A 22,359-nucleotide genomic window follows, 5' to 3' on the forward strand; every position below is an offset into this window, starting at 1 on the left:
GTATATATATACATACATATATACATGCACAACATCAAAAATATGTTCACCTCATTTTACCTCAGCAGCTGTTGGTCAATCACCCCACAAAATTCTTGTGACTTTATATTATCATAAGATTTTTTAATAATAATTTTAGTTTATAATTTTATCTTTTTTTAAGTTTAATTATATATGATTTTTAACACGTGTTTTCGTTTTTTTTTTTCTTTACTTTAATGCTGGAAATTGTGACACACGTGTCTAAATGTTTCACAATCTTATCTCAAGAACACTAAAATATCGAAAAATAATAATCTCAAGATTTTATATATTTGTGGTACCGAGAATAATAAAAAAAAAAAAAAATAATAAATAAATAAAAAAATTAAAATTATCGCTAATCCTACTTTATCAAAGAACGAAATAAAATTTAAAAAAAAAAAAATTAACAATTATATAGATGAAATATGCGTAATGTATATAAAAACGATGCAAAGTCGGACACAAGAGCTTACTCAGTAAATCCATCGTGTAGTTTAGTATGTAAATCGCTTATCGCAATGAGTTGTCGACTCGTTATAATTAGGTATGTAGGCAAAACTAAAAGAATCTCAGTGTGTGATGCTGATGACGGTAGACACACAAATTCAAATTGTTGCTTAGGGTTTGAAAAAATAAAAAAAGGATGTATATGTAAATACATATTAAATGCGTGCACATAAACATAATTGTAATGTTCATATATACATGTATAAAAAAAAAATTTAACAAGTATAAGTGTCTAATGCAACAATAAGTGCACTACTAGTTGCGGGATACAACTCATAGAATTAGACTCTTCCGTTGTTTCTATTACAAAATAGATGGCGTGATATTGCAAAGTAGCCCGCGCACTTTTTTAACGCCCGCGTTTTATTATATATATTATTGTGTCAAATTACAAGATACATATCTTGAGATCATAAATTCCATATACAAAAATTTAACATCTCTTATCCTGTATAGTAAACTTGGATGTATAATTTTTTTTTTTTTTTTTTATATATTTATTATTATTAAAGTTTATTATAAAATTGAATTGACAATAATTGGGTCATGTGTATTTTTACAATGAATTATAAAAAAAAAAAAATTTTATATATTTCAAAATGCTTATTTAATTAAATTTAAATTTATTTTTCAAGCTTGTTGAATATTGAATTGAATAATAATAAAATTTATTAGTTATTTATTTATTTATATATTTGTTTTAATTTTAAGGGTGTTATAAATGTCATGATGATGAAAAAAAATAAAAAAAATGAGTTAAATATATATATAGATAGAGTGCGGACTGGACTGGTTCACGTGAACACGAGCAGGAAACCACCAATCGTCTTTGACGATTATCCCTGGTGGCCCTATACATACTGGCATACGTTGGCTTACACCGCCGTTGCATGTTGTATGTATACATATCCAGGGACAAAATATTTAAGTATACACATACAACAAGCATACGCGTGTCATCAACATGTATAGTTGTCATTGTCATGTCATGTATCACATATGTATACCAACAGCAATATTATTACACCAGCTGCCAACGCATATCTTTCGTGATCCCTGAATCTACCTTATATTGTCATTTATGATTGTCACATAATATATACTGATTTTCGTGTTGAAATATTTATCGTCATGTATATACATGAAAAATTTTACTTTGTTAATATTTATATATATATGTGTCTATATTTATGATAATGTTGGTATGAGATGCAGTTGTGTCCATATAGCGTTACATTTTATGTTCCGGGTGACACATGAAGAAGGACACACAGTATAAAAATGCACTGGTTCAACACATCATTATCATAAATGCCCGCGATTCGACCCACGCGTAAATCTGTATCACAAATTGCAAGTGTACGAATAAAGTTATGTCATCGGGTAATAAGCAAACCAAACACATGCATCATCAACAGTACATCGCTTAACTATTTAACTCAATTAATGATATTTTATATTTTTCTTTTTTTTTTTTTTTTTCTCTTTACATCATATATTTAAAATAATTGCTTCAAATATACTCTCATATTATTTTATTTATCATTTAAATTTTCTTAATATAAATTGAAATATCGCATCTTAAAATAGATTTTATTATTGTTTTTCGTCTAGATTAAAGTTTATCATAATGATAATGAAATTAAGTGGAAAATAATAAATGTAATTTTTAAAAAAAAGTATTATGTTTTATGTTGCTTCTTGTTTACAAAAAATGTAAAATAATAAAAATATATTTATAAATATAGAATAAGAGAGAAACAAGGTGCTTATCAACAGTAAAAAATCATCGTGCAAATAACAACGAGACTGTGATGATAAGAGAAAAGTGACTTGAACTTTTTCACATATATATATTATTTTTTTATTATTGTACAAGTAGAAAATAAAAATAATAATAAAAAATATAAAACTTGTAAAAATTTATGAGTTATAACTGTGTTATTATAGTTGTATATAAAAAAAAATATATATTTATATTATTTTGTTATTTTTTATTTTTATTGAATTACCTGGACAATATGGCACTTTCAAATGGATCACAAATCTGGAATTTTTATACCACCTTCACGCCAACCCATAAAAAAACACATTCTCAAATTTATTAGTGAAAATTTAAATATAAAAAATCCACAAATACGTAATCCATTGAGTGTATGATTTAAAACTTTTTTAGCCGTTTGTAAAATTTATTTATTTCAAATTATAAATAGATATTAACTTTCACCAAAAAAAATATCAACATAAATGTTTTTTTTTTTTTACAATTTATATTATACCGATTAGTACAAACGAGAGAGAAAAAAGTTTGTTAGCGTGTCAATAATTTTCAGCACTGGATAATGTTAAAAAAAATCAAAGTTGAAAATCTCGATAGGCTGCAGGTACATATATAAATTGATCGAAAAAGAAATGAAATGAAAAAAATAAAAAAAAACCTCACAAGCACAAAAAATAAAGTTACGTATATCGTGAGTGATTTAGTAATAAAGTGAAGATTGTGAATGAGACAAAGACAAAGCAGAGTGTTGAGTAAAGTCGATTGGATTTTACAAACAAGCAAAATCGGTGTCGACAAACTGATAAGAGTTCCCTGACGGCCAGCAAGCACGAAGTCAAGGCTCTCATTGCGTGATTCTTACCCGCACACCGTACCCCTCTGATAGCGTCACTCCAAAAAAAAGAAACCAAATATCAGGTTTCTCATAATTACAAAATCAGATTTATCTTTTTTTTTGTTTTTTTGTATATTCTAAAATAAAAATTGCCGCAATATAAAGTACATCGACCCAATAAAAAGAAAAATATCATTCATACTTGTATAATAAAAAAAAAAAAACATTTTAAACTAATTTAAAAATGATTTATTATATTAACTTTGTTTATTTATTTATTTACTTATTTTATCATCAACTTGATATATAACTTGTCCTCGATTACAAAAATCTTTCAAGGTTTTCAATTTTATTTTCTTCCCTACTTAAAAGTTGGATGAAAATAACAACACATTTATATATTCAATCAAATTGAAAAATATATAAAATAAATTTAATATTATTTTATGTATAATATATTATCAAGACTAATTGAATTCTGACAAATATGTCACATAATTGAATAATAAAAAAAAGCAAAAAAAAAAAAATGATAGTTAATGGGATGTTTGTTGTATGTGCGCATATATATATTGATATGGAATGAGTTGGATCCTGTCGCATTCGTGTAATTATGATTATGATTTAATGCGTCGCGTCAGCATTGATGGTAAACGAACTAGTTGTTACTTTAGTATATGACCTCTTCTTCACGTCTCACCATCCCCGTTATAACCACATCGCGACCACTACCCTAGCTAATAATTGCAGTGCATATTTACAATCAAGTGTAACAAACATATATTCTACACGTACTCATAGATCGGCAAATCATCAAATCACAAACAGTATTCGACAACGTAACAAGTCAATTTTGTGTCATTCACTAACTACACGAAAACCAAAATTTAGTTATAACCTATTATGTATCATAGTCTCTCAGTGACCAGTATAATACCTTTTTCCCCTGTCCCTATTTACATCACCATATTAACAACAACCGTGCAACATTGCCTCCGGATGCAACTCTATGCATCAGCCTAGTTCGTGAACACACATTTATGGCCTTGTCAATAGAAACATATTTAATATATATATATGATCCAAATTGATATAAATTGTCCTCATAGATAGATGCAACATAATAGCTGTTTTTATATTTTATTTACTTTGATATTTTATTTTTTTTTTTTTTTTGCTAATATATTAAATATTTTGCAAATTATATTTATAAGTGTTTCCTTTTTTACATGAACAAAAAACCAGGTAATTTTTTAATTTAAAAAAAAAGAAAATACAAAGATATATCAAGTCAAAAAGACAAGAGCATGTCAAAAGGATAAATGGATGTAAAAAAATATATACACTATTCGTATGTATCAGTTTGGTATCAAGGTATGTTATGTATATAGTAACACAAAGGTGTGGTCCTCCCGGGCATTGCTACAATCTATCGTGGCATTGGAAAATCGCTCACCAGAAAAGGAAGATGGTGAGCGTCGCAGGGGTCGAGCCAAGACGTGATTAATATAAAAGTGGGTGGAGCTAGGGTAGTCCGGAAGTGGCCGAAAGGGATGCAGCGGCGCAGCAGCACCAGCATTCTTGCAATTTATATATCTGGGCAGAAACTTTTATATCTATCTACCCCTAACTACAATGAGATGCGTCGGAGGAGACTTGAAGATTGCCCAGCGCATTTTTGCAATATACTTTCCCCCATTTGCAATACGTATGAAACGTTAAAGCTATACACGTTAACGTTGACTTGATAATTTATTATTATTTTATATTTCAAGTATTCAAAAGAATAAATAAATCAATATTATATATATTGAAAAAATTGATAAAGAAATTATTTGTTTCTTTTTTTTTTTAAATATTGCAAGTGGAAAAAAAGGGTTTTTCAAGATGCAGTAGACGACAGACAAGGTGAAGAGAGATCAAGCGTTAAAAGAGAAAAATAAAAATCTATATATATAGGGGGATGATGTAAAAAAATACAGGGGGGTTGAAGAGAGTAACGTTGAGTCGGGTGGTAGCCATCCCCACCCACTTCTTTAACGCCCACCAAGTTGTAGACTACTAGGACCGCCTACGTCTCCGGGACGTTCCACCTACTTCTCACTGTATCACTAACCCCCCTGAGTATGTATTCTAAAATCAACCCCCCTTCTCAACCCGTTGTCGTCTTGCAAGAGTGCTTCGTCGACCATAAATGCCAAAGACAAAAAATATAAAATAAAATTATAAGTTTAATAAAATAGTCGAAAAAACAAAAAAAAAAATTAAAAAACAAACAAAATAAAAATATTATTATTGAAGGAGCAAGAGAAGATACTATATTTTATTGCAACGATGTATAAATACGTGCAATGTTTCTAAATTAAAATCTAGCTGTTGCCTCATCATCACTTATAATATTTTTTTTTTTTTTTTTTTTTTTTTATTTACTTTTTTTACAAGTCACATAATCTCAGTGTACATGTGCCAAAATAAAGAAAAAAAAATAGGAGAGAAAATAGAATAGAATGAATAAAAAAAATAATAATAATAATATACATATCTTGTGAATGTACGTGCATTTAATTAATTCGAGACGTCTTAATCGCTTATACAAATAAAGAAAATTTTCAAATTAATTCAGTAGTTCATGTTAAACCATTCATTGGACCAGTTTATGACCGTTAAAATGTCAATTCCATGAATATCGGTACTATCTTGTCGTCTTTCATTCCCTTATACTCTCTTTCCAACCCTTTTTCTCTCCTGATTTAAACTCCCCCGACTAAATGAAAACACGGTCCGCAGTGTATTTAATCGATCGTGGAATTCCTGAGTATTAAAATAGCCACTATACAACGCCTTTCGACTGCTTTTGTATCGTGCTTTAAAACGTTTTTGCTGATTACACATATGCCTTCATATACTAACTACATCTTGGTGTTAAAATAATTATTTTACCACTACTCTACTATATATCAAGTATCTTGGAATAATTTTCTGACGTAACACACACAGTTTAAGCAATAAATTTTTTTTTTTTTTACAACTTCCAACAGTAATATCAACTAAACGAATAATTGGTGTATTATTTTATTTTTTATTCTTGTATTTTAATATTTGAAAAATAAATTTAATAACACGTATATCAATTACGAAATAGAAATAAAAAAAAAAAAATACTCGTTTAATACAAAATAAATTCAATTATTGCGATAGAACAAGTAGGTAAATTTATATCAAACAATTATCAAAGCACACAGGATGCAAAAAAAAATATCAGCAGGATGCAACAAGATGAAAAAAAAAAGAAAAATTAATAAATAACGGATTAAAGAAATAACAACGGTGATGGATTTTAATTAATGCAGAAAAAAATTGATAAAAAAAAAAAAAATTAGGGTGAATTGAAGGGTGCTGTGCATTGAAAATATAAAAAGTGCATATTTATTAATTTGGGTAATTGATGAACATGATTGGTGAAGTTGTGAAGTACCTGGACGGGTCTCCAGCGTGGTTCCAGCATTTTACGCCTTCTGTGTTCTTCACCAAATGTTGCTCGTTCACCCGTACTTGAATTATTATCAATAACGAATTTGAATAAATAACAATTGATTAAAAATATTATTTATTTTTTTTTTCTCAATTAAAATATTGTCTATTAATATTATTTCAAATTTATTGTCTTTTTTTTTTTAATGTCCCCCACCTAAACCTTCTGCGCCGCGTGCGCCAAAGGCCACGTGTTTTCAAGGGTTGTTATCAATGACGTCACCAAAAAAACATCTATATAAATATTTATTTATTTTTGTTTATTTTTAAATTTTCCAATAAACAATTCAAAAAAAAATTTTAATAGAATGAAAAATAAAAAAAAAAAATAAAAAATGAAACGACAACAATAACTCCGAACGTTTTATTTTTATTTATTTGTTTATTTTTTTAATATTAAATATTGTTTGAATAATAATCACGTTGAATATCGAAGTTAAAATAATAACTATAAATATATTCCGATGTAAACTTTATTATAGATTAATCGTTTGTTTATTTATGTTGTTTGTGTAAATTATATATACTTTATTTGTATATTTATTTTATTGAAAAATAAAAGGGTGGGAATGAAGCCGGTGCGTATGGCTCGCGCGCCGGTGGCTGCCGTCGCGACTCTGCAGCGCTTTGAATAGCTCAGCCGCGAAAACCTTTGGCTACCGCGGCCACGCGGCTACTGAGTCGGCGCATTTAAACATCACTGTCACTCTCCCACTCATATATATATAAATGCCTCACTACTTGTTCATATATCAACTCTTTTCTACTTAAATTTTTCAATCTACCTACACGAGATTCAATATACACACACGTATATATCTTTATTTATAAATATATATGCGAGCATGTATTTATTTTTTATATAATCATAATGTATATTCAAATTAAATGTTTCAATTTTCACCAAGTACACATCTACCACTTCTATATATATTTATTATTATAAAGCCAATCATGTATATATAGGTATATATATATACAATAAGCAACATAGAGATTTTTATTTATCATCATGAAAACTCAGAAACCCAGTTACCATTTAATAAAGTATATGTATATACACAATTGATGTTTGTTTGTTGCGAGTTTGCTGGACGATATAATCAAACAATGCCAACAAGTGCCCTGCCAAAGTGCCAACACACAGTTACAATATCGATAACAACCACCTTCGAGAAATATATTCAATGAATATGCAGCAAACATCGATACCAAAACGAAAAGCATTTTCCAACTTCTACTAACAAGTTGCTCCAATGTACAGGATATGCTCTCGACACTCGTCGGATCACGTACAATGAAACTTTGATAGAAGCATTCATTTAACTTTACCGACCCCATCGAATAAATAATAAAAAAAAGAAAACAATAACGAAAAATTATTTTCATATATATTTGTATAGATTTTTTTTGTATGTATATATGAATTTATTTTATCATCATTATTATATTGCATTATCAAAAAAAAAAAAAAACGCAAAAAAGTTATCATTTACAAGCATAAAGAGAAAGGTCATTCTCTGTATTGTATACAATTCTACAATAGTTGTTTACCCGAGTCATACTGATCGATACTCTGTGTTTGCTATCAGACAGAACCATGCACACCGGGTGCTACTTGGCCAACACTAAAAGTAAACATATCCACCTACATTAACAACCCTCTTCTGTATTGTCTATCTCTTTCAAAACATAATATACTAGTCAATATATATAACTTGTGTTTCTTCTCTATTATCTCTCGCGACAATAATTATCATCATCATCATCATCATCTGAATTATGACATTTGTATTAATTTATCAAGTACGATCGAAATTATAAAAAGCTAAATGAACAACCTTTAGTTAACTGGAAATTATATTTTTAGGTATTTTTGTAAATGTGTTTATATTTTTATTAGAACAATCATATATTAGTTGGAGTATATATGCACCCTTGAGTAAGGTCATCTCTGAACAATCATACTCCAAGTCCAGGCAATTTCACTTTATGAATTTGCATAATAGCAAGTCACCCTAATCTCATATAGCATTTCCCTGGTGAATAATATTAAGGTGTTGAGGCTTATATGTTTATTTTTATTTTTGTATACACTATACGTGAATATTTTTTTTCCTAGATTCTGAGATTTCTTTTTTTTATATCAGTAGTGTGAATAGAGAGACAGAGGATGAATTTTAGAAAACAGTATGTGAATGTTATGATATTTTGTTAAAGATATAGTGTGTGAATCCTAGTTGAATCATAAAGTCGGCCACAAATCGTCCCCTGGACTTGCGTAAACAAACAGTGAAAATGATATAATTTACAAAGGATTAGAAAGCTCGAATAAGGAGAAAGGGATCCCTCGAAGGGATTGCAGAAGTATCTCGATGCAAGGGAAATAACTGTTTCTGGTTATAATTGATATCCTTGCAAAGCTCCATAATCCCCACAGCCTCTAGTTGAGAGCTGGAGAAGAGGCAAGAGAACAAGCAGTAGAAAACGAGAAAGGTGAAATAAAAGCAGGCAATACAGTCATGAGAAAGGTGGAGACAGAATATAGCAACCCTTGAAAGTCGAAACCTAACGATGAAAGGGGTTATTATTTTCATACTTTGTTGGAAAATTATCATTGTTCTCGTATCGAGTTTGATTCCTTTCGTTCTTTACATTTTATTTTTATTTTTTTCTTTTTTATTCAACCCTCAATATTTTAAAATCTATACTAACATTTTTTGTTTTTTCTTTTTTTTTTTTTTTCTATTTTACACAAAATATATATTTTTTTACGTTATTCGCAACGTGCGTCACTCAACTCTTTTCCCAGACTGAATCATACAAAATCTGAATTTAAAAAAAAAGCCAACAAAAAAAATACCAAAAGTATATATAGAGATGGAATTACAAATGCATTGAAAATATTTTTATCTCCAATTACATGGAAATATTCAGACAATGAAAACTTTACGAATGTATATTACATATAGATATATAATATATAAATCAAAAGAAAGAAGAAGATAATAATAAAAAGAAAAAAAAAGAGTTATAAAAAAATGGATAGAGGAAAAAAACTGTTAAAAACAAGAATACAGTTGGTAAAACAGTAGCCCCAAGGCATCTTTCATATGGTGGATCAAAAAAAGAAGATTTAGATGTATAAAGAAAGGGAATATGAATGACAAATTAATGAGTTGTGGTTGTTTTATTTTATTCTTTTTGCGAAAATATCTATAAATATACTTGAAAGAGGTGTAGTAAATATATATTTTATTTATATTTTTTTTTTGCATGTATTAACACACTCTCTCTTTTTGTTCGCTTGACAAATCTTCTAATCTTTGAGGAAATTGTGACGAAGCCGTTAAGAATGATTGATTGTCGTCAACTTGTCAAGGAAGCATGTATTTCGATACTCCCCATATACAAAACATAAGTATTGAACACAAATATCTAACTGACACAAATGTAGAAATTATACTTATGTAGTACTTGACAAAGAGGGTGCAAAGACACTTGTGAATACCATTATGGCATGTATTGATGACATCAGTCAACCACTAAAATGTAACTCAGTCAAGAATATCTAAACATTATTATATATTTTAAACCGAGTTATAAAATAAAACCAAAAAAAGCGAAATAAAAAAACCAAACATAATCAAGATGATGTTGGTTATGAAAAACAAAAAAAAAAAAAAACATGAGCGAAGAGTCATTAGGGATAATGTTGTACGTCTCGAGAAGCGGTTGGAAAAGCTCTTGTGTGAGGGTGATTCTCTAACTGATTTACGGGAAAACAAGACTGTTTAATATTTCTCACCGTTCCCCTGGCGCCACTGTCGACTTTTGGCTTTTGCCTAAGTTATTTAACCCACCATCCGTGCACAACGACGGTATACCACCACGCGAATTTATTAAAATCTCTTCTTTCTCAGTTTTTGATACGATCTTTAACCCCTCTTTTTCATTCACCTTGAATCCCAAGACATTGCTCCCTCAAGCAAGATTTATTTCATTAAAATGACTCAAACAATTAATAATTTATTCGAAAGAAAAAAATAAATAAAAAAACTCCTCAACAATGTATTTAAAAAAAAAAAAAATAATAATTAAAAAGAAAAAATATCGAAAAGACAACACTCTGGTTTTAATGAGGTTGAATTACATCTTTGAAAAAGGAAAAAAAAAAAAAAAAAGTTTTATTCCCACAGTGCGGTGGTGTGTAGCCCTAAAACGTTTAGGTGAAAATACAAAACTTGGCAGTGCTTCTCGTTTTATCTTCCCACAAGGAATACAATCGCAGGGGATAATTATTCGAACAACCGGTGTGTCTCGCACAGAGCGCGAATTATCGCGCGATTTATGGCCTTCTCGTTTGCTATACCCATCTATATATCTGTATGTATATATGGCAATGTGTGTTGTTAGCACACTACACAGTGTATACAGAACGAATGAAAAAGAGGAAAATTGTCAGCATCCCTCTACACATATTCTATCTACACAGAGCTCTCAGTATATACATTTCAAATCAACTTGAAATCTAGTCAGATGAAGTTTTAGCTTTTTCTTCTTCTTCTTATTCTACTTTTTTGCCTAGTATATATAGCATGTATATGTTTTTAATCTATATTTAAGCAATTGCCATATCAAAATAAATGCTGGGTCATTAGTAAGGGACAACTACAGCTGGTTGTATCTTCAACAATTCAAATATCTCATATATATTTATGCAAAAAAATTATGTCTGCAAATTATTACATTTTTGAAATTATCAAAATTAAATGATTTATTATCGTAATTTTTATTTATTTGGCTTTTAAAATAATATATAAATTATTAAATGATAAAAAATTAAAAAAATCGGAAATTAATTAATCACAATTCCTATTATAAATTTGATATATAATATTATTATTTATTTTTTTTTATATAGATGAAGTAGGAGAACAATATTTTTAAAATTTTTGTAGGGTCGTTTGTTTTATAGATGAAGCACTGGTATTTATTATATGGACGATAAAAGGTGTCACATTTATCTCGAAGTTTACTCGCTCGCTCGCTTTCTTAACCAAGGGGGGGATGTGAAAACGAAAAAGCAGATAATGTTTCTTTAAAAGCTTCACTTTTTTTTTTTTGTTTTTTTCATCATAAGAATTTCAGAGTGTAGCATAGATTATAGACTGAGTATATAGAACGATAAAAAAAACTATTTATAAATCTCTATATTTTTTCGTTTTTTTTTTTTTAAAATATTGTAAATAAATCGACAAATTTTTATTTACTTGGCTGAATATTAAAGCAAAAAATATATATGTGTAGTAAAAGTTACAAATGATAAATCATTAAACATGCCGCAGCAGCAGTATAAATGGGTCAGTTATTTCGAATCAGGCATATTTGCTGATTAACCCACCGACTCGTGTTATACAGAGAGGGTTGCATTTTTCTACTGAACATACAAATTGATACAAATTTTATTTTATTTCCTCTATATTCTGGCAGCTGTTGAGAGAATAAATATCATACGAGATAAATAATTGTTTGAGATTCATGGATTTTTTATAACGAAACAATGCCAAATAATGTTTTACAAAGCCCCTTAAACAAAGTCATAAAATAATATTATAAAATATATTTTTAAACTTGCAATGATTTATCATCAATGTTACTTTGAATATCAATTTATTTTTATTGTTAATTTGTTATGCACATAAAGGATAAATAAAAAATAAAAATTATCCCTATATACATGCTTGCATTTATGGAAGATTGAAAATATTGGTATAAAGTTGTATAGAATAGATGAAGTTAAAAGGGTAAAGTCAAGTAAACGATCAGAGATGCAAGAGCAAGATGGAAAATTAGTCTATAGGGACTTCTTAACAACTGTAAGAAGCAAAAGCATATACGAAAAGGGAGAATTGGCTTTCGCACGAAGCTAACCACCCTAGCGAGACACATACAATCCTCTTCCTCTTATGCCTCAGTAACTCTGTCGAATTTGTAGTTAAGATCGTAAACGTAAACCTGGGAATTCTCTAGCGTCTTTATTCTCTTAAAACCCTTTTCTCTATATACATGTATATTTTATTTCTACGTTTTATACAAAATCTTTGTCTCCATGATTTTATAACAACCTTAAAGAAATGACGTGATAAAGAAACCCCATAAATATATTAATATATATCGTATCAACACTCTGGCAAAAAAAAAATACGAATACATACTTTTAAAAATATATATTGACGATGGAATGCAGTATATCATTTGTTAAAATACCCTAGGACAATCTAGATATATATATATAAATATAAAAAGAAAAGAGGTATACGCGTTGGAACATAAAATAAACGTACGACTTATTGCGATAGTGGACAAATTTTTTTGTTTATTTTATTTTTCTTCGTTTTTTGCTTTTACCTAACTTTATTTCTCTCTCTTTCTTTTTTATACTAAAAATCACCAACCACCCTTCGATTTATGAAGCATTCGGTACATTCAATATTTTTCTATTGTCGATCGAGTCACCCCTATTTGTCTTATTTATGTTTCTTTTAGTAAGCCCCTTGTCCAGTTTCCATTTCAACTTTTCATACAATTCTGAATGACCATCAAAATAAAACTCTGTTGTGATGTTTCACATAAAATTGGCAAGTATTTTATTGGCACAAAAACAACATGATAACATTTAATGAATTAGTAGTGTGCGATAAAAAAATATATATATCAATAAATTTATATGATGCTTTGTTATATATATATATATTTTATTATTTTTATTCAAGTTAGTAAAAGATTAATTGACTTGTTGTTTTTTTCAAATATATATTATATTGTTTTTTTGAAATATATATGGGCAGTGATAAGAATATACTATTCATTCAAAAGTTGAGAACAATATGTGTACATCTATTCAATGAAAATTCAATGAACACTGATATTAACATTAGCTAGCTCACAGAGGAGAAACATCATAGTCTTGAAAAGGGTGGGCAAGACATTTGATAATCATATAGCCCCTAGAAAGTTTGTTGTATCTTGGCCAGTATAAACGAGTAAAAAGGGGTTTGGTTAAGGGCAGCACGCGTCCCTCCTATTAAATTAACGTAAGAAGAGATTCCAAGGGGATTGTCGGTATAAATCCAAGCCAAGTGGGTCAAGCGCTTTCACACTTAAATATATATACATCTTTATATAGATATAGATATATATGTGTAACAAAATGTGTTGTGGTTGTGGGTGGAAAATTTACAAATTCGTTTGACGTTCAGAATAGAAATAAAGGACTGGATCATTAATTCAATCGGGACACATGTACAGTACTGTATATACTATTATTATACTAAAAACCACACACCTATTTAATGAAATTGGATATTTAAAGATGATCATTGTTAACACACAAGTGTGGATAACGAGTGTATAGATATATTTTGTTAGAATTAACCCGCACATGCTACTAGTAAATCTGATTTGATTTTGTTAAAGTCACTCTACAAAAGCTACCCCTATAAACTTGTAAAATTTTCTCTTAAAATATTTGAGAATTTATAATCTATATGAATAATTAAATTGCTAAATGAATAAGACGTCATTTATGTATTTTTAAAAATATATATAACGTCAAGCAGTTAATCTGATGGCATCATATGACGATACAAATATATATTGTATTTTTTTTTTTTTTTTTTTTGTTTAATTATATTAAAATATAAATAGGACACTTGGATATCTATCAATATTAATAATTTATATTTTATTATTTGACTTTGATATACGTCAACTTGCTTCACAGTATTTTAATTTTTTATTTAAAAAGAAATACGATAAATTTAAAATATTTAAAAAGTATATTATTAGCAAATTGTAAATGTCTTGAAATATCAATATATTTTCAATTTTTTTTTTTTTTTTTTATTGCTATATATTGTTCAGCAGTTATTTCGTTTAATGGTTTTGTACATAATTTTAGAAAACATGTTTTCATGATCAGAAATATGGATGGCAAGGAATGGACAAATTCGAACGAAGAAAGGGTGTGTCAGACAGTCGTGTCCTGTCATGTCCGATAGCGATATATACCTTATTCTTGTTCACAAAATTTTCGCTGAGGGCTCTTGCCCCCTTAGAATATATCCTAGCAAGTTTCTCAGTAATTGCATAACAGATCGCCCGCATGTTAGAAAGGTAGGTAACGCAATTCAACATTTAAAATATATTCAAGACCAAGATTGTTGATAAACACACGAAATATTTTCTATTTCATTTACAGAAATAGAATGGCAAATCGTTGATGACATCATTGGGATAAACACGATATCAATTGAAAGTATTTTTATCAATATACAATTTATATTCTATTTTTCTTTTTTATTTATTTTCATTCTGTAAAATTGATTGGTGACTAAAATAAATAATCATTGAATTAAGTTATAAAAGTTTCGATGAATGTTTGTGTTTCTATTTATTCAAGATGAAAAATTAGGACAGCTATATAAAAGTTGGAAAATTGACCGAATTATTTTCACTTTAATTTGTATCAATGTTTCTGTCAAAAATTAAACTATAAATAATCTGGAAAAATTATCAAGTCAAGGTTATAAAATGACTTTACAAACGATAGCTTAAAAATGAAAAATTTATTTTTTTATATTTTCACCGATGTATTTTTTTTAAAATGACAAAGATGATTATTATAAAAATCAAATTGATCAACACTCTTTTTTTTTTTTTAGAGCTGTATATGGTTTATGAAAATTTTTTCTGTACACACAAAAAAAATTTCAAGGGTGTTATGGTGGAATTTGGTCTGAAAATCTCATTCCACATCCTGAGAATGAGGAATTTTTCATCGTTACACAAAAGAAAGAGGTTGAAAAAAAGTATCGAGGGGAAAATAAATACAAATTGCTGGATTACCGAAGCTTTCGATTTTTTTTTTTTTACTCTCAAAGTGAGCATCATGACTCGCATTCTCGAAAATAAATAAAAAAAAAAGAGCTTTTTTGTAGCCATATCAACGAAATGGAGAAGGAAAAAATTGCTGAATGACATAACGTCATTTTTTTTTTTTTTTTAAATTTAGTCTGATAAAAAAATTTGGTATGCTGCTATATTATTATGATTATTATTTAAAAGTTTTTTTTTTTTTTTGTTTTCCAGCTCATCGAACTATTTTGCACTTGTCATAAAGTATCCAGGATATGTGTTTTTGTCGTATAGCCGAGACACAAGCAACGCAGCATTAAAACAGTACTTTTCAGCAAATAAAGCACACTTTTAAATTTTAATGCTCGTTTAAACTATAAATTATTTTATGGAAAGCCACTATATGCATCATCAAGTGGTATTAAATATTTGAAAATATATTGCTGATGTGATTATAAATGGAAATTTTTTTTACGTGAGTTTTTTATTATTTTTTAATTATTATATTTATTTTTAAGACGATATATAAAAAAGTAATATTTTTGCATCTTATTGAATTTATAACTTTTATTGATTACCAGTTTGGAGTTGACTAAAAATTTATATATACGTATATGTCAAATGAAATCTATACAAAGATATGCGAGGGAAGAATATCAAGCATCAAATATAACATTATTACACAAAAATAATTATTCACAATCGATTGTCAGTTTTATTTATGTATAATAATCAACCAAGACAAGAGAATATTTGACATTTTCAAAATTAACACCTAGCAAAATCTTGACTTTACATCAATATTAATATTTTTATAAAAATAGATTATAAAAAAATATTAATATTGATGTTTAAATATTCATATTAATTTTTATAATTATTTTTAAAAATAAAATACCGCTTTAATTTACTCTAAATACTTGAAAAATTTTGATAAAGTATGACCAATAAATTGGTATATGACACTGCTTTTATGACGGAAATAAAATGAACAAAAAATAAAATATAACAAAAAGAAAAGAAAAAAAAAAAAAACGACAACCACATGCCAGTGGTTTATTTCATACTAATTAAATACTTGCTGGATATTCGACATTTTTTTTATCAATAATATTGGTATTTTACTGCAGTCTTTCCTTCCAAAACCACAAGAATAAAGATGTTGTTTTAATTTAAAATATTATTTAAAGATAAATTATTTAATAAATTCAATGTACTCAATAAAAAAAATGTCATTTTGACAATAGTACTTCCTCATTGAGTATTGAACAACGACGACAGTATATTTTTATTTCTTGAAATAAAAGAAAAATTTCTGACAGTTGAATTAACTTTGATTAAAATAAAATTTGTGGTAAGAAAAAAAAAAAAAGAAATAAAAATAATATTTAAATGCAGCTCGTTGTGTTATGGAAGGAAAAGCTGTCGGAAAAGTTTCATAACACCCCGGGTTGGTGAGCCATGCCTCGATATTAAATACGACAAAATGAATATTTATGATGATGAGCAATAACGGTAGTTATAAAATATGTCACACAAATTAAATTCATGCTAATAGTAAACCTATATAGTAATTTTTTTATTTTTTATACCTGGTAAATACAGTGTACGCATACAACTATAAATAAAAATATATATTTATAAATAGAATCATGTAAAGACCAAGTATAAAAAAAAAAAAAAAAAACAACAAAAAAGCTGCGGTGATATATACAAGTCGAGACAACACAAGAAGAAGCCAACTGTTTGCGTCATCATCAGGGGTGTTTAGCAAACCACTGAGGGAGTTGGAAAATGCTTCGAGTGTATAGGATGAGAAGTATAACCCTATTTTCATATTCACAAAGGATTTTAAGTTACTTGACAAGAGTTGTTTTTTTTTTTTATTCTTTTTTTTTTTCTTTGCGTTGATGTTTTTCATATATATATAGCTTGGCACATAAACGATAATCAACCCTTGGTCACCACCCTTACTTTTCTCTTAAACCATAACCAATTCCCAATTCTCCCTGTCTGAACATTTCTTCATTCGTTTTTTTACAATTGTAATAATAGCAGCTAATAATTATAATTTACTCCTCGAACACAAAAACTCATGTGACAAAAATTAAAACTTTATTACTGCATGTGGATATTATTTTAACTTTTTTTTCCCTCCCTTTAAAACCACAGTAATAAATTTATAATGTTTTGATGATTTTATAATACACACAATGTACTGCAAATTGTATATTATAAAATACACCAGTTTTTATGAAAAAATAAAAATAAAAACGCCAGTGTATATACACGAACAGGTATCGAATGAGAAAGGTAAATTAAGGAGAATTGACGAGTAATAAAAAAATTAAAAAAATGAAAGAAAAAAAAAAAAAAAAGGGGATGACGTGAAATCGAAAGATTTTCACAAGGGTTTGAAGCCGCTACTTTGGCAAGAAAGGGAGCTGATGCCCATTAAGGGGTGATCGGCCGAATAAAAATAAAAAAAAATACTAAGATAGTAAAGGATAAAAATAAAAAAATAAAATACGAAAGAAAATAATGAAAGCATAAGAAAAAAAAAAAAAAAAAAAATACTTGAGCCTTGCATGTCTTATTGCAATGAAGGTTTATTGAGAATGTGTTTTCGTTATTGCTGTAATTTACTCCTTTTTGAAGAGTATAACACAAAATTGCAATTTAGATTCAATATCGATTTGTCTATGTATATATATAAAATATATATATATAAAGAAGAAAATATATATCAGTAAATTCATGTTACCCAATTTGAAATGATAAATTTATGAGGTAAAATTCAGTGAAATATTTATAATCAAATCGCCTTGGCACACGACGTATCCGTCATAATTATATAACGAGCAAGATAACATTCATCTTTGCTACATATATATTTGCCTATGTATACATGTATAAAAGGAGAAAATTTTAGTTTAAACTACAGTGTCGTATAAGCAAGAATAAAATTACGCATTTACACCCCTCATACTACTATCTCACAAAACTCTGCAACAACCAAGCCACAATTTTCTCTCTCTTATATTATACTAACTCTTGTTTTATCTTTCTTATTATTACTTTAACATTTATACATCTTATTCTCATCAAAATTTGTATATTTCATATCGTTGTATTGTCATGGGTGTGTACTGTGATACAATACCAAGAAAATCGGATGTTATTTTCCAGCGTCGCGCAAGGTTAATCATTGTCTACGGTCGTTGAATAACATGACTGACGTCCCAAAACAAGACAAAATATACAAGAACACGACCAAGCTTTGACATAAAATTTTTATTTAAAATTTTACATATCAACTAAATTAACGCACTTAAAAAACTTTTTAAATTTAACCCGATCTTACATCTCAAAACTTTATAAAGAAAAAAAAAATAAATAAAAATGTATTTTATGCGCATAAAATTTTTGTTTAACTTTTTTTTTTACATTGTTGTTTTTTTTTAACTAATCAAAAATTTAAAATTATAATAATTTTTTAGAATTAAATTTTTTTTTCTTTATTTATAGATATGTATTTTTAATTTGGCTACTTTTAATTATTATGGTTTTTTAGATTAATTTATTTTTATCCAGACGAATTTACGAATTTCATCACCAAGAGCTTCAAGTTTTCCAATTAAACAAGGATTATGTCGTTATATGTCTCGATATTGAAAAAAATAAATATATATCGATATATACGAAATGCAAGTGAAAAAAAGGGGTGTTAAAAAAAAAGGCGAGATAGGTACAGAGAGAGATCATAATCGTTTTATCTGCAGCCACGTCCACAATACGATATCCTTCACGATAAATTGTTGAAACTTCTGTCAACATTCGAAGCACAACGAATCAACGTATTGGGATTATAGGCACTCTCTCTCTTTCTCTCTCATCGTTTCATTCTTTCAACTGTGATTTTCAGATTATTTCATCATCACTTTCTTCTTTTTTTTAATTGTCTTCTCGCATCGATAGAACAATTTAATTTTCTCGTGAGTTGTGTAAATATAAAAAATAAAATCGCATGTTTTATTTTTTTCTTTTATTTTTAAATAATATAAAACTAAATCACGTGGAGTATATCGTTATATTTATCTTGATAATTGAAAAGAATTTAAAAAAAAATTATTTAAGTTGTTAAAAATTATTTAAATTAAAATATATATTTTTCGTCGAAATATATATTATTTTTATCAAGAAAAAAGAAAAAAAAAACAAATATAAATATTTGTTTTAAATGTTTTAATTTAAAAAAATGTATTTAATTGAATTTAGATATTAATTTAATTAATTAATGATTTTATTGCAACAAATTTGCTGAATAATGATTAATTATGTTAGAAAGACACACACGATACGCCTTCTCTATAATTTCCCTTGGATGCACATGCATTATCGATTAAACTCGAGTCATGCAAACGAATGTGAATTATCGATTTGGCAAATTATGGCAGTGGGTCAAGCATATATATATAAAGGGGATGAAAATTGCGTAGTTTTTCAACTCCCTTTTTTTCCCTATTGTCATCGCAGTATAGTTTCACAATTGAGCCAGCCCTCTGCTATTCTCAAACACCCTCTCTTTAATATTCTACAACCCCAATCAAATCACCCTCTATCACACCCTCTTTATAAATTTTAAAAAATAAAATCACAAATAATATTTTTAATACAAAAACAACAATAAACTTTGTGATAATAACCTGTCGTTACGCATTTTTTTTTTTTTTTTAAATCAAAAAATACTCAAGAAAAAAGTTTTAAGTTTATATAGAATTAATTAATTATTATTTATCAGTTAGTAAATAAATTTAAAAAATCAAAAAAAATCAAATTAAATCACTCAATAGTATAAATTAATGTAAAAAAAAAATAATCAATCAACTTAAAATTTTTAATTGAGTATTATTGATTTTCTTAATTCTCACACGCGAAATAAATGTTATGTTTTTTTTTGGATAAAAAACCAAAACAAAATGTCGTCAAGATGTGTGCGTCGCATACGTGTGCCCTTGAATTGGAGCACTAACACACACACGCGCGCAATGTCCAAGTCACACGGACACGAACTCCAGAATGATTATCAATAATTATTGAGATAGATATTTAATCCATCATGATAATTATATTGTTAATAAAATATGTATGTTGATTTAAATAAATATTAATAAACATACGTGAAATCTGGAATTCAGCAATGGCCAACATATCATATTGGCAAACAACAGCATAATAATTTTTGGAGTTTATGAATCTGAAATAAAAAAACAAGAATTAAAATAAAAAATAAATAGACATAATAAAAATAATAAAATTATTTCACTTTACGTATTTGAGAAAAAAACAAACACAATATTGGAGCAAATATAAATGCGTGGTTGATGACGTTATCTTGGACATGAAAATGGGCTTACGCGAATACTCTCAACAAAAAAAAAAAAAAAATTTAATTCAATTCTAATTATTCTAGCTAAAATTAATAATAAATATTTGAGCACCGAACTAAGAATGATTTTACGATTGAATAAAATAATACAACACACACGTAAATATTTATAGAAATATAAATTGAGCAAATAAATTTTTCAATAAACGACGCCATTAATTTCAGCGCGACAATTTTATAAAAATACCTAATGTAATAATCCACTTAAATAATCACTTTTGTTTATTTAATATCGGTCTAACGGTATTGAGTTTTCAGATGACAATGATTTTAACATCGATTCGCGCTTGTAAATTAATATAAAAATGATAAAATGTTGGAGTATTTTTCGAGACATCTCACGACAATGACGATTTTTTTTTAACTGTGTAGTACAAATAAAGAAGAGGGGGAAAGTGCTCTCAATTTTTTTTTTTTTTTTTTTTTTTTTTGAGCTGCTGCGCAGCGGGAGAAATAGGAACTAAATTTTACCGCCCGCGAAAATTTTGAATCAAAATATAGAGATATTAAAAGAAAAGACTTGAGAACAAATAAAAATAGAGATAAATAATTGATATGAATAATTAAAAAAATAAATCAATAATTAAAATTAATAATTAAAGAATAATAATTAAAAAAACAGGTGAAAAAGCAATAAAATATTATTTTTTTTTTTTAAATTGTTAATTTAAATGAGAATTGCTTTTAAAAAAAATTAATACTTTGTAAAAATAAAAATAGCTGTATATTAAATATTTCAATAAAATATTAAATGCTCAAATAAAATAATAAAATAATCAATAAATAATTTAATTAATTTTTTTTATATTTATAAAAAAAATTTTCAAACAAAAAATGGTCATTTTTTTTGCTCTTAAATATTTTTAAATGTAAAATCTAAATATACAAAATTTTTGCAGAACATAAAGTCCAACTTTACAATGTATTTATATAATTTTTTTTTTTTTTATTTTTATGATATTTTAAAAAATACAATGATAATTAAAGCAACATTCGCAACTAAAATAAAATTGCAAGTTACTTGTGCCGTGAATATAGCCTATGTTTGCAAAATTAAAAAATGAAACTAATAGTGAGATGGACGAACTGAAGCTGTATTTATAATACATCTATATATATATTCGCGCACGGGGGCTAAAGAAACAGCGTGCCGCGGGGATTAGCATAGCTCCCTCATTAAAATACAAACACTATTCCCGTCGGCCAGACTTGAACCAACCGACCGACGAAACTGGCGCTGTGGCTTTTCCAATTCTGCACAAAGCATCCCTCAAAAACTCAACCCAACCCCCTTTGACGGTACACAACTTTTAA

The 22,359-nt window shown here is 27.6% G+C and overlaps 1 protein-coding gene across 22 annotated transcripts in view; it reads right to left on the reverse strand.

Annotated features, from left to right (window-relative positions):
• LOC122858943 (forkhead box protein P2-like) overlaps positions 1–20,957 on the reverse strand; it is a 141,396-nt gene extending 120,439 nt beyond the window's left edge. For 18 of the 22 annotated variants that reach the window (XM_044162299.1, XM_044162289.1, XM_044162258.1 and 15 more), the window contains exon 1: positions 6,622–7,301. In XM_044162299.1, the coding sequence (XP_044018234.1) occupies positions 6,622–6,651 (30 nt within the window). In that variant the 5' untranslated portion in view covers positions 6,652–7,301. Of the gene's footprint in view, positions 1–2,543; positions 2,954–6,621; positions 7,302–20,776; positions 20,854–20,927 lie in introns of those variants that run through there. The other 4 variants (XM_044162322.1, XM_044162330.1, XM_044162373.1 and 1 more) reach the window with 2 other exon arrangements.
• Positions 20,958–22,359: the final 1,402 nt, after the last annotated feature.

Source organism: Aphidius gifuensis, linkage group LG1 (genome assembly GCF_014905175.1).
Source record: "Aphidius gifuensis isolate YNYX2018 linkage group LG1, ASM1490517v1, whole genome shotgun sequence".
Taxonomy (NCBI): domain Eukaryota; kingdom Metazoa; phylum Arthropoda; class Insecta; order Hymenoptera; family Braconidae; genus Aphidius; species Aphidius gifuensis.